Here is a 13061-nt window from a genome sequence, read left to right on the forward strand (position 1 = left end):
ACTGGCAACAGTCTCCCAGCAGCAGATGGACAGACTGGCAACAGTCTCCCAGCAGCAGATGGACAGACTGGCAACAGTCTCCCAGCAGCAGATGGACAGACTGGCAACAGTCTCCCAGCAGCAGATGGACAGACTGGCAACAGTCTCCCAGCAGCAGATGGACAGACTGGCAACAGTCTCCCCAGCAGCAGATGGACAGACTGGCAACAGTCTCCCAGCAGCAGATGGACAGACACAACAATGAGATAGAGCTTCACAGCACAATGATGTTGTCATGACAATAGTTCCATCAGGTAGCCTAGCAGTAAAAAGCGTTGGGTCATTAACTGAAAGGTTGCTGGTTTCAATCTGCCGATGTGCCCTTGAGCAATGCACTTAACCCTAATAGCTGCTGTAGGTCACTCTGGGTGACTAAAATAACTAAATGTAACATGTTCCCTCTGCCACATACAGCCCACCTGGAGGCGGACTTTGAGGAGCTGGAGAGCCGGCTGATGTACCTGGACAACCTGTGTGGTCAGTGTGAGCAGCAGCGCTTCAGACACTTCCAGGTCCTGCAGCTGGAGAACTACAAGAAGAAAAAGAGGTATGTTTTCCGTTCTCTCTGACCTCAGGATTTTACAACATAATAACATTGTGGTAATTCGTCCTGGCTGATACTCCACTTAATTAGACAACCATCCGCCAACTTTATATCCCTGAATTATTGTCTGATATAAAAACAGGTTCACCACTTGATGCACCACTGTGCTGCGTCCAGATGGATGTTTCAGTATTATAGCATCATATCATACCGCCCCAGGCAAAACAACACTAACATTACATTTCTGATAGTCCTGGGCTATCTATCTATCAGATGTTTTATGGTGGATATCTCTATTTAGTTCAACAGCAACATTCCTCTGTAGAAAAGCCTTTACAACAATCTTCCATCAGCATTGTCCTCTTATCTGTAATGTTGGATTCTTTTCCTGTACGCCTTGAGGTTCTCGTTACGGTGTGATGCTGCCTGACGGTTTACCTATATGCACAAAGCTGCTTCTTCAATTCCACTGTTGTTGTGCCGTCAAACTGACAGGTCTATTTGATCACATGTCCACTAGACGAGAGTCATCATTTTAAGTGCCCAGTGCAGGTCTTCATTTGTAAATGCTGGAACAAAAAGTGAGTGTTAGCGTGGGCTGACCTGGGGAGTTCTGGGGTAGCAGAATAATTCACCTTTATAATAAAGCATTGCATGCACATCACCGCATTTGCGTATTGTCATAGAGCAGTAGAGTAGAGACACTTACAGACGTTGCACACATGGGGACCATTTTTAGTAGCCCAGGGTCTGGGGAAGATGTTGGCCTTTTATAAACACATTACATGAAATTCTACGTCTTTTTACATGACTGGAGACTTTGACAGAATCTTGTTTTTATACAGCACAAATGATGGAAACGGCAGGCTACTATGACACTGACAAACTGAGAATCAGAGATCAATAAAAACCTCCGTGTCTTGAATCCATCACTAGCCCAGGCCTAGGTGTGTGGAGACATGTTGAAGGTTACAATATGAGGAGAAAATTATAGTCCTTTTTTTATGTAACCTTTTATTTAACTAGGCAAGTCAGTTAAGAACAAAATTCTTATTTACAATGACGGTCTACACCGGCCAAACCTGGACGACGCTGGGCCAATTGTGCGCCATCCTATGGGACTCCCAATCACGACCGGATGTGATACAGCCTGGATTCGAACCAGGGACTGTAGTGATGCCGCTTGCACTGAGATGTAGTGCCTTAGACCGCTGCATCACTCGGGAGCCCAGTTTCACTGAATCACTCACTGATGAGCAGCTCACTCTCTGGTGATTGACGACGCGCTCGTGCCAAAAGCTTCTCTCTCTTTTGTAAAACAATATTTGGAAGTTGATCTAATATGTTGGTAGCCTACAGAGTGTTTTCAGCAGGAGCCATTTGCTTTCCAAACTGTGTTTTCCCGCGATTGTATTTGAAATATTGCGAAATGCCTGTTTTGTCTGGGTGCTGTGTTCTCACTGACAGGTTTGCCGTTCCCGACTGTAGGCTACAATCCACAGCTATTGGTCCTCTGTGTCTTTGTCCTGGTGTAGTATTCTGAATTATTACATTTAACATTACATTACATTTTCTGAACAGACAGCAGTAATTCTATAACTTTGGCAAATGTATTTCCATTAATCAGGGGTGCTGCAGTTCGTTCAGAACCCTTCGCGTGGCTATGATCTATAAGGAAATAAATGATGAAGTGCAACGCTGGAGAGATGAGAGTTGCAGGCTCATGTCGAGTAGAGAGAGCGAGATAACAACTAGAAGGAGATTCACTTTCAATGATTTATGTGAGACATAATGAAGCGCTTCTCACACCGCCGCCGCCACGTGTTGGTCTCAAACGGGTTACAATGTTGCACAAACCGTAAACCCGGACCGGCCCAACCCAAATCAACTCTTTACAATCTACTTTTATACATTACGTTTTTTGTGGGGGCAGGAGAATGAACTGAGGCAACTCGAATTAACTTTGATCGGCTTTTATTAGAATGTTTACATTGCAAAATGATTTGTCATGCCTGGAGAGGTACCGGATCCGGCCAAATAGGTTCCGGAACAAAACAGTCGAAAACGAGGAGGTGCCGGATCCTGATCCGGCTCAAATTAAGCACTGGCCCAATGTCATCTGTTGAAAGGAAACCAACATGCCTGTTATTCATGTCGGACCTTGGCATTATAGTGCTTATAGTCGTCCAGGTTTGGCCGGGGTAGGCCGTCATGGTAAATAAGAATTTGTTCTTAACTGACTTGCCTAGTTAAAGGTTATATCAAATAAAAAAAGATTTGTTTTTAGTTGTACTTTGCCATTAAACAGGCTCCTATAGCCCTGGCTGTTAAGTGATGTGTAAACCCAGGCAGCTGAAAGACTTTGTTTCTGGCCTTGATTCACAGATGGAAGGTTATTGTTAATCTGGGGGTATAGACTAGAGGAGAGGAGCTGATGGGAGGTTATTGTTAACCTCTTACATCTAGACGTTCCGCTAGCGGAACACCACTCCAATATCCAATGATTGGGCGTGGCGCGAAATACAAACTCCTCGAAAATCCGAAAACTTCAATTTTTTAAACATATGACTATTTTACACAATTTTAAAGACAAGACTCTCCTTTATCTAAACACACTGTCCGATTTCAAAAAGGCTTTACAATGAAAGCAAAACATTAGATTATATCAGCAGAGTACCCAGCCAGAAATAATCAGACACCCATTTTTCAAGCTAGCATATAATGTCACAAAAACCAAAACCACAGCTAAATGCAGCACTAACCTTTGATCTTCATCAGATGACACTCCTAGGACATTATGTTATACAATACATGCATGTTTTGTTCAATCAAGTACATATTTATATCAGAAACCAGCTTTTTACATTAGCATGTGACGTTCAGAACTAGCATTCCCACCGAACACTTCCGGTGAATTTACTAAATTACTCACGATAAACGTTCACAAAAACATAACAATTATTTTAAGAATTATAGATACAGAACTCCTTTAGGCAATCGCGGTGTCCGATTTTAAAATAGCTTTTCGGTGAAAGCACATTTTGCAATATTCTGAGTAGATAGCTCGCCATCACGGGCTAGCTAATTTGACACCCACCAAGTTTGGTACTCACCAAACTCAGATTTACTATAAGAAAAATTGGATTACCTTTGCTGTTCTTCGTCAGAATGCACTCCCAGGACTTCTACTTCAATAACAAATGTTGGTTTGGTTCCAAATAATCCATAGTTATATCCAAATAGCGGCGTTTTGTTCGTGCGTTCAAGACACTATCCGAAGGGTGACGCGCGGACGCGTATCGTGACAAAATATTCCATTACCGTACTTCGAAGCATGTCAAACGCTGTTTAAAATCCATTTTTATGCGATTTTTCTCGTAAAATAGCGATAATATTCCCACCGGGAAACCCTGTTTTCGTTCAAAGACTCAAAGTTGAAAATGGAGTCGTCTCGTGCACGCTCGCACCCATCTCATTGTTCTCACATCGACCACTTACCAAATGCGCTACTGTTTTTCAGCCAGAGACTGCGAAGTCATCATTCAACGTTCTGGCGCCTTCTGAGAGCCTATGGGAGCCTTAGAAAATGTCACGTTACAGCAGAGATCCTTTGTTTTGGATAGAGATGACAAAGAAGGCCAAGAAATGGTCAGACAGGGTACTTCCTGTACAGAATCTTCTCAGGTTTTGGCCTGCCATTTGAGTTCTGTTACACTCACAGACACCATTCAAACAGTTTCAGAAACTTTGGAGTGTTTTATATCCAAAGCTACTAATTATATGCATGTTCTAGTTTCTGGGCAGGAGTAATAATCAGATTAAATCGGGTACGTTTTTTAATCCGGCCGTGAAAATTCTGCCCCCTATCCATAACAAGTTAATCTGAGGGTATAGACTAGAGAGGAGCTGAACTCTGCTGTATCTGAATGAAGTTTTAGAATGAGCATCATGTAATTATGGACTCACTGTAGCAGCACTTTGCAGTTGTTGTTAAATGAAAAGCATGTTACAATTGAAATGTCTTACTGTTATTTCTGGTCCTACAGTTTGTCTTCATAGATAGTCAAGGAACAAGCTGTAAAGACTCTGAACTGGCACAGAGCGTGAGTGACAATAGTGAAAAGACTGCTTCTAACAGTTGTTCCTCTTTTCCTTCACAGGAAAGAGCTGGAGTCTCTCAAAGGTAAGAACCCCTCTAAACAGAACGGTATTCTGTACAGTCAGTAAGGTCCCCCTCTAAACAGAACGGTATTCTGTACAGTCAGTAAGGTCCCCTCTAAACATAACAGTATTCTGTACAGTCAGTAAGATCCCCCTCTAAACAGAACAGTATTCTGTACAGTCAGTAAGGTCCCCTCTAAACAGAACGGTATTCTGTACAGTCAGTAAGAACCCCTCTAAACAGAACGGTATTCTGTACAGTCAGTAAGATCCCCCTCTAAACAGAACGGTATTCTGTACAGTCAGTAAGGTCCCCCCTCTAAACATAACAGTATTCTGTACAGTCAGTAAGAACCCCCTCTAAACAGAACGGTATTCTGTACAGTCAGTAAGGTCCCCTCTAAACAGAACGGTATTCTGTACAGTCAGTAAGAACCCCTCTAAACAGAACAGTATTCTGTACAGTCAGTAAGGTCCACTCTAAACAGAACAGTATTCTGTACAGTCAGTAAGATCCCCCTCTAAACAGAACGGTATTCTGTACAGTCAGTAAGATCCCCCTCTAAACAGAACAGTATTCTGTACAGTCAGTAAGAACCCCTCTAAACAGAACGGTATTCTGTACAGTCAGTAAGATCCCCCTCTAAACAGAACGGTATTCTGTACAGTCAGTAAGGTCCCCTCTAAACAGAACGGTATTCTGTACAGTCAGTAAGAACCCCTCTAAACAGAACAGTATTCTGTACAGTCAGTAAGATCCCCTCTAAACAGAACAGTATTCTGTACAGTCAGTAAGGTCCCCTCTAAACAGAACAGTATTCTGTACAGTCAGTAAGGTCCCCTCTAAACAGAACGGTATTCTGTACAGTCAGTAAGGTCCCCTCTAAACATAACGGTATTCTGTACGGTCAGTAAGGTCCCCTCTAAACAGAACAGTATTCTGTACAGTCAGTAAGATCCCCCTCTAAACAGAACAGTATTCTGTACAGTCAGTAAGATCCCCCTCTAAACAGAACAGTATTCTGTACAGTCAGTAAGATCCCCTCTAAACAGAACGGTATTCTGTACAGTCAGTAAGGTCCCCCTCTAAACAGAACGGTATTCTGTACAGTCAGTAAGGTCCCCCTCTAAACAGAACAGTATTCTGTACAGTCAGTAAGGTCCCCCTCTAAACAGAACAGTATTCTGTACGGTCAGTAAGGTCCCCTCTAAACAGAACGGTATTCTGTACGAAGGTCCCCTCTAAACAGAACGGTATTCTGTACAGTCAGTAAGGTCCCCTCTAAACAGAACAGTATTCTGTACAGTCAGTAAGATCCCCTCTAAACAGAACAGTATTCTGTACAGTCAGTAAGGTCCCCTCTAAACAGAACAGTATTCTGTACAGTCAGTAAGGTCCCCCTCTAAACAGAACGGTATTCTGTACAGTCAGTAAGGTCCCCTCTAAACAGAACAGTATTCTGTACAGTCAGTAAGATCCCCCCTCTAAACAGAACGGTATTCTGTACAGTCAGTAAGGTCCCCTCTAAACAGAACAGTATTCTGTACAGTCAGTAAGGTCCCCTCTAAACAGAACAGTATTCTGTACGGTCAGTAAGGTCCCCTCTAAACAGAACAGTATTCTGTACAGTCAGTAAGATCCCCTCTAAACAGAACAGTATTCTGTACAGTCAGTAAGGTCCCCTCTAAACAGAACAGTATTCTGTACAGTCAGTAAGGTCCCCTCTAAACAGAACAGTATTCTGTACAGTCAGTAAGGTCCCCTCTAAACAGAACAGTATTCTGTACAGTCAGTAAGGTCCCCTCTAAACAGAACAGTATTCTGTACGGTCAGTAAGATCCCCTCTAAACAGAACAGTATTCTGTACAGTCAGTAAGGTCCCCTCTAAACAGAACGGTATTCTGTACAGTCAGTAAGATCCCCCTCTAAACAGAACGGTATTCTGTACAGTCAGTAAGGTCCCCTCTAAACAGAACGGTATTCTGTACAGTCAGTAAGAACCCCTCTAAACAGAACAGTATTCTGTACAGTCAGTAAGATCCCCTCTAAACAGAACAGTATTCTGTACAGTCAGTAAGGTCCCCTCTAAACAGAACAGTATTCTGTACAGTCAGTAAGGTCCCCTCTAAACAGAACGGTATTCTGTACAGTCAGTAAGGTCCCCTCTAAACATAACGGTATTCTGTACGGTCAGTAAGGTCCCCTCTAAACAGAACAGTATTCTGTACAGTCAGTAAGGTCCCCCTCTAAACAGAACAGTATTCTGTACAGTCAGTAAGGTCCCCTCTAAACAGAACGGTATTCTGTACAGTCAGTAAGGTCCCCTCTAAACAGAACGGTATTCTGTACAGTCAGTAAGATCCCCCTCTAAACAGAACAGTATTCTGTACAGTCAGTAAGATCCCCCTCTAAACAGAACAGTATTCTGTACAGTCAGTAAGATCCCCTCTAAACAGAACGGTATTCTGTACAGTCAGTAAGGTCCCCCTCTAAACAGAACGGTATTCTGTACAGTCAGTAAGGTCCCCCTCTAAACAGAACAGTATTCTGTACGGTCAGTAAGGTCCCCTCTAAACAGAACGGTATTCTGTACAGTCAGTAAGGTCCCCCTCTAAACAGAACAGTATTCTGTACAGTCAGTAAGGTCCCCCTCTAAACAGAACAGTATTCTGTACGGTCAGTAAGGTCCCCTCTAAACAGAACGGTATTCTGTACGGTCCCCTCTAAACAGAACGGTATTCTGTACAGTCAGTAAGGTCCCCTCTAAACAGAACAGTATTCTGTACAGTCAGTAAGATCCCCTCTAAACAGAACAGTATTCTGTACAGTCAGTAAGGTCCCCTCTAAACAGAACAGTATTCTGTACAGTCAGTAAGGTCCCCCTCTAAACAGAACGGTATTCTGTACAGTCAGTAAGGTCCCCTCTAAACAGAACAGTATTCTGTACAGTCAGTAAGATCCCCCTCTAAACAGAACAGTATTCTGTACAGTCAGTAAGATCCCCCTCTAAACAGAACGGTATTCTGTACAGTCAGTAAGGTCCCCTCTAAACAGAACAGTATTCTGTACGGTCAGTAAGATCCCCTCTAAACAGAACAGTATTCTGTACAGTCAGTAAGATCCCCTCTAAACAGAACAGTATTCTGTACAGTCAGTAAGGTCCCCTCTAAACAGAACAGTATTCTGTACAGTCAGTAAGGTCCCCTCTAAACAGAACAGTATTCTGTACAGTCAGTAAGGTCCCCTCTAAACAGAACAGTATTCTGTACAGTCAGTAAGGTCCCCTCTAAACAGAACAGTATTCTGTACGGTCAGTAAGATCCCCTCTAAACAGAACAGTATTCTGTACAGTCAGTAAGGTCCCCTCTAAACAGAACGGTATTCTGTACAGTCAGTAAGATCCCCCTCTAAACATAACAGTATTCTGTACAGTCAGTAAGAACCCCTCTAAACAGAACGGTATTGTCAGTAAGATGTCCTGTAAACATGCAGCCTATAAAATCATAGCTGCAGCCTATATTGTAAATGCTATAGTAGGATTTTGTGAAAAGCCTGTTTTCTTTTTATGATAATTTCAGTTTCACATCGTCTCCAGGATATCTTCATGATGTCTTGAGGCTTGGGAAATGAACATGGCAGTAGCCGTATCTGTCGTTTCAGCTTTCACTCAGAGTTTTTCCCCACATCTGATGTGTAATTGGTCTCCTAGACCCCAGTTAACATCAAACAGCATGTTGGGTTGTTCCAGTCATTATTTCCAAGCTAGACATGAATTCACCTCGGAGGGCGTCTTTGAGAGAGCAGATAGAATCCCTTTGGCACAAGCTGCGTCACATTAACCTCTACGTCATAATGAACCTCTCAGCACATCTATCCTGGTCCTGGAAGGAGTCTTCATGCTACAGAGCAACATTACTTCACCTCCCTTTTTACTTCCTACCGGATCATAATATGATGGATCTCCACTAAAAGGGCCTGTCACTCTCGCTAAATGGGATGCAGGTCAATTCAAGACAGAACTCCCAGTTTGTAGCGGTTTTGTGTGTGTGACAGGCGTTGTGAATCAGACGTCTCTGGCAGACAACCCGTCCTCTGGCAGACAGACCTGAAAGAGAACATCATCATGACTGTGGTTTTGCTCAACATCTCAACGTAATTGATGTGCTCGCTCATTAGTTTAATGACATCATAACGTGAACCCCCCAGGGAATAAAACGTTTCACAGCTTTATACACAGTATCTTCACAGAATAGCTAGTTGTGACGTCATGGAAGAGAACATGATGAGATTCCCTTGTTGGCGGCAGATTACGGGCTCCCAGGTGCATCCCAAAGGGCACCCTGTTCTCTATATAGTGCACTGCTTTTGACCAGAGGTCCTGGTCGTTCACTAAATAGGGAATAGTGTCATTTGGGACGCAGACACAGTGAGAGTCAGGGAGGGGAGGAGAGATGGATCAACCTGACTGAAGCTCTGCCTGACAGTGATGTGTCCAGAAAAGAGTTTGATGCTAGAAGCTTCATGCTGTCCAGTGTCTATAATGAATCATTCATGAGCCATTCAATAACCACTTTAGTTGTGTGTGTGTGTGTGTGTGTGTGTGTGTGTGTGTGTGTGGTACCAGAAAAGAGAATAGCGATTTGGATGTTGCTATGCAGAGTTGCATTCTCAGGATATGAATAATGGAAGGTGGTTAATGAGTGTATCTGTTGTGGTCTTTTAAACAGGTAGGCTGTTCTCTGTAAAATATTATTGTCCATGGATATTCTCATCTGGAAATGTTACAAGGTAGAATAAATATCATTTTTGTATAGTTAATATTCATATGTGGCTTTTATTATTTATATTTGTGGCTTTTATTTCGTATTAACATATACATTAAACTGAATGGGCCAGAATAGCAGTAAGACACAAGATTTTAGCTTTGTGGGGTACATTTCCTTGAAATTCTCCTCGCCTCAATATGCATGACATTAATTTCCTGTTGTAGCCAGGATGGGAACTGCTTAGAACACCCCACCACCTTGCTATTTTTAGTTGGAGTGATCTAGCACATTAGATACACCACAGAGATAATGTTACAGTAAGGAAATAAAGAAAGGAATTAGATAGTAGTTTGTCTCCTTCAGCATGCAAGGTAAACAACACGTCTTTTGTAATACATGTTGAGGCATAAATTGCGGATCTTTTCAGAGATTTACCCAATACCCTATATAGTGCACTATTTCTGGCCTGGGCCCTGGGGTGCCATTTTGGGATGCTACCTTGAAGCAGTGTGGTCTTGTTCAGTACTGCAGGAGCAGAGCCTTTCTAGTAGAAAGAGAGAGCTGCTGAGCTAATGTGAGGAATTCAAACTAAAGGCTTGTGTCTTAACCACAGACGGAACGGGCGTGGCCGTGTCTTAACCACAGACGGAACGGGCGTGACCGTGTCTTAACCACAGACGGAACGGGCGTGACCGTGTCTTAACCACAGACGGAACGGGCGTGGCCGTGTCTTAACCACAGACGGAACGGGCGTGGCCGTGTCTTAACCACAGACGGAACGGGCGTGGCCGTGTCTTAACCACAGACGGAACGGGCGTGGCCGTGTCTTAACCACAGACGGAACGGGCGTGGCCGTGTCTTAACCACAGACGGAACGGGCGTGGCCGTGTCTTAACCACAGACGGAACGGGCGTGGCCGTGTCTTAACCACAGACGGAACGGGCGTGACCGTGTCTTAACCACAGACGGAACGGGCGTGACCGTGTCTTAACCACAGACGGAACGGGCGTGACCGTGTCTTAACCACAGACGGAACGGGCGTGACCGTGTCTTAACCACAGACGGAACGGGCGTGACCGTGTCTTAACCACAGACGGAACGGGTGTGAGAGACTGTTCTGAGCTCAGTCACAGAATCTATTTCGTTGTCAGGGATCTTAACCAAAGACATGGAAGTATTGTGGTTCCTTTTTATAGAAACTCATCTAGCTAGGTGCTTTTCTAATGCAGTAGGTGTGTCAATCCCTCCTCCACAGTAGTCTCTGTAGAGATCAATCTCAATCAATATCTCTTAAGAGCTTCTCTTCAGCAAAACACCATTTTAACTCAACTTGGAAGAGCACTGTACGTTAAATGTATATTTTCTATAACAAATGCCTAAGATAAGGTTAATTACATGATCATTTGTGGTACAGGAGCTCAGTGGTTCCCAAACCTTTTCACACAGGGTCCCCCTGCCATCATTGGAGAACGTGACTCGTCTATTTCTATGGGCATAACCACTGGCCATGATACATTGTTCACACGCCTCTTGTTGTCGGAGAGAACATTTTGCAGTTTTAAAGCAAATTTCGTGCAATTCTACACACTTTGCCATGTGTTCATATGTTATCTGAGTGACTGGAACATTATAACAAAATCAAAGGGCTAAAAAAACCTAGCTAAAACAACTTTAGCTGACATGGGCTAGTTGACCTGGACATTTCTGAACCTGGAGGTTATAAATAGCTCTCTAAGGCAGTGGTCTAAGGATGATCAAAGGAAATTGGATGCACCTGAGCTCAATTTGGAGTGTCATAGCAAAGAGGTGTGAATGAGATATTTCTGTATTTCATTTTCAATAAATTTGGAAAAATCTCTCAACATGTTTTCACTTTGTCATTATGGGGTATAGATGGGTGAGGGGAAAAACATCTATTTAATCCGTTTTGAATTCAGGCTGTAACACAACAAAATGTGGCATGTCAAGGGGTGTGAATACTTTCTGAAGGCACTGTGGCCTACCACTTCATGGCTGAGCCGTTGTTGCTCCTAGATATTTTCACTTCACAATAACAGCACTTAAAGTTGACTGGGGGAGGTCTAGCAGGGTAGACATTTGATGAACTGGGGGGGGGCAACAACAGGGGGGGCGACAACAAGGTAATTGGCAGGTTGTTTAGTGCACTACTTCCAAAAGCAGTGCACTATGTAGGGAAGAGGGTGGCATTTATGATACAGCCTAGGTTTCCCACTATCTGTCTTTATTATTAGAAGCCACTCCCCCTCTTGTGAGTAGTGAGTGGTACACTCCCAGGCAGCCCTCCACCTCTTGTGAGTAGTGAGCGGTACACTCCCAGGCAGCCCTCCCCCTCTTGTGAGTAGTGAGTGGTACACTCCCAGGCAGCCCTCCCCCTCTTGTGAGTAGTGAGTGGTACACTCCCAGGCAGCCCTCCCCCTCTTGTGAGTAGTGAGTGGTACACTCCCAGGCAGCCCTCCCCCTCTTGTGAGGAGTGGGTGGTACACTCCCAGGCAGCCCTCCCCTCCTCTACCCTCACCACTACAGCAGTGTCTCCTCAGCCTGGCAGTACTGCACATGCTCCCTCACAGCATCGCGGTGTGTGTGTTTGGCAGCACAGAAGCATTATCCGTCCGAGCGAGGTAGTGTGTAACCACTCTGTCGATGCAGAATGGGGGGTTAGCTGTAGTGGTGGGGGTGTAGCATAGCTGAGCGTCTGGTCTCGCTCTCCGCTCAGGGTCTGGCCTGGGTCGTCACAATCACCAGGACACCGGTCATGTCCTCTCCAGGGAACAGCTCCAGGAACTCCTGTAGGTTACGATGCTTTTCTCCTCTCTCTGTCTCTCTCTGTCTCTCTCTGTCTCTCTCTGTCTCTCTCTGTCTCTCTCTGTCTCTCTCTGTCTCTCTCTGTCTCTCTGTCTCTCTGTCTCTCTCTCTGTCTCTCTCTCTGTCTGTCTCTCTGTCTCTCTCTCTGTCTCTCTCTCTGTCTCTCTCTCTGTCTCTCTGTCTCTCTCTCTGTCTCTCTCTCTGTCTCTCTCTGTCTCTCTCTGTCTCTCTCTGTCTCTCTCTCTCTCTCTCTCTCTCTCTCTCTCTCTGTCTCTGTCTCTGTCTCTCTCTGTCTCTGTCTCTCTCTCTGTCTCTCTCTGTCTGTCTCTCTCTCTGTCTCTCTGTCTCTCTCTCTGTCTCTCTCTCTGTCTCTCTCTGTCTCTCTCTGTCTCTCTCTCTCTGTCTCTCTCTCTCTCTCTCTCTCTGTCTCTCTCTCTCGTTTTCTTCTCTCTGTTATGTCTGTATCTCTCCATTTTCCTCTATCTTTTTATGTCTCTCTCTCCATGTCCCTCTCTTCATGTCTCTCTCTCTCCCTCTGTCTGTGTATTAGTTATTCTCCTCATGTTTAAAGTGGAATGTCTATTTGGTGATGCTTTGATGTTGGTGATCTGTGTTACTGCCACGGTATTCTTTCAGTAGGACTTTACTTACTGCAGCCTGGGTTGTGTGTGACTCAGTCATATGATGAACCCATGCTGTTACGCTCTGCTCCTTATTGCCCCAACAG

At 44.2% G+C, this 13061-nt stretch overlaps 1 protein-coding gene across 1 annotated transcript in view; it reads left to right on the top strand.

Moving 5' to 3' along the window:
- dtbp1 (Dysbindin) overlaps positions 1 to 13061 on the top strand; it is a 38613-nt gene that overhangs the window by 10325 nt on the left and 15227 nt on the right. The window contains exons 6-7 of the mRNA NM_001140605.1: positions 454 to 586; positions 4744 to 4766. Of these exons, the coding sequence (NP_001134077.1) occupies positions 454 to 586; positions 4744 to 4766 (156 nt within the window). The remainder of the gene's footprint in view (positions 1 to 453; positions 587 to 4743; positions 4767 to 13061) is intronic.

This window comes from Salmo salar, chromosome ssa05 (genome assembly GCF_905237065.1).
Source record: "Salmo salar chromosome ssa05, Ssal_v3.1, whole genome shotgun sequence".
NCBI classification, from domain to species: domain Eukaryota; kingdom Metazoa; phylum Chordata; class Actinopteri; order Salmoniformes; family Salmonidae; genus Salmo; species Salmo salar.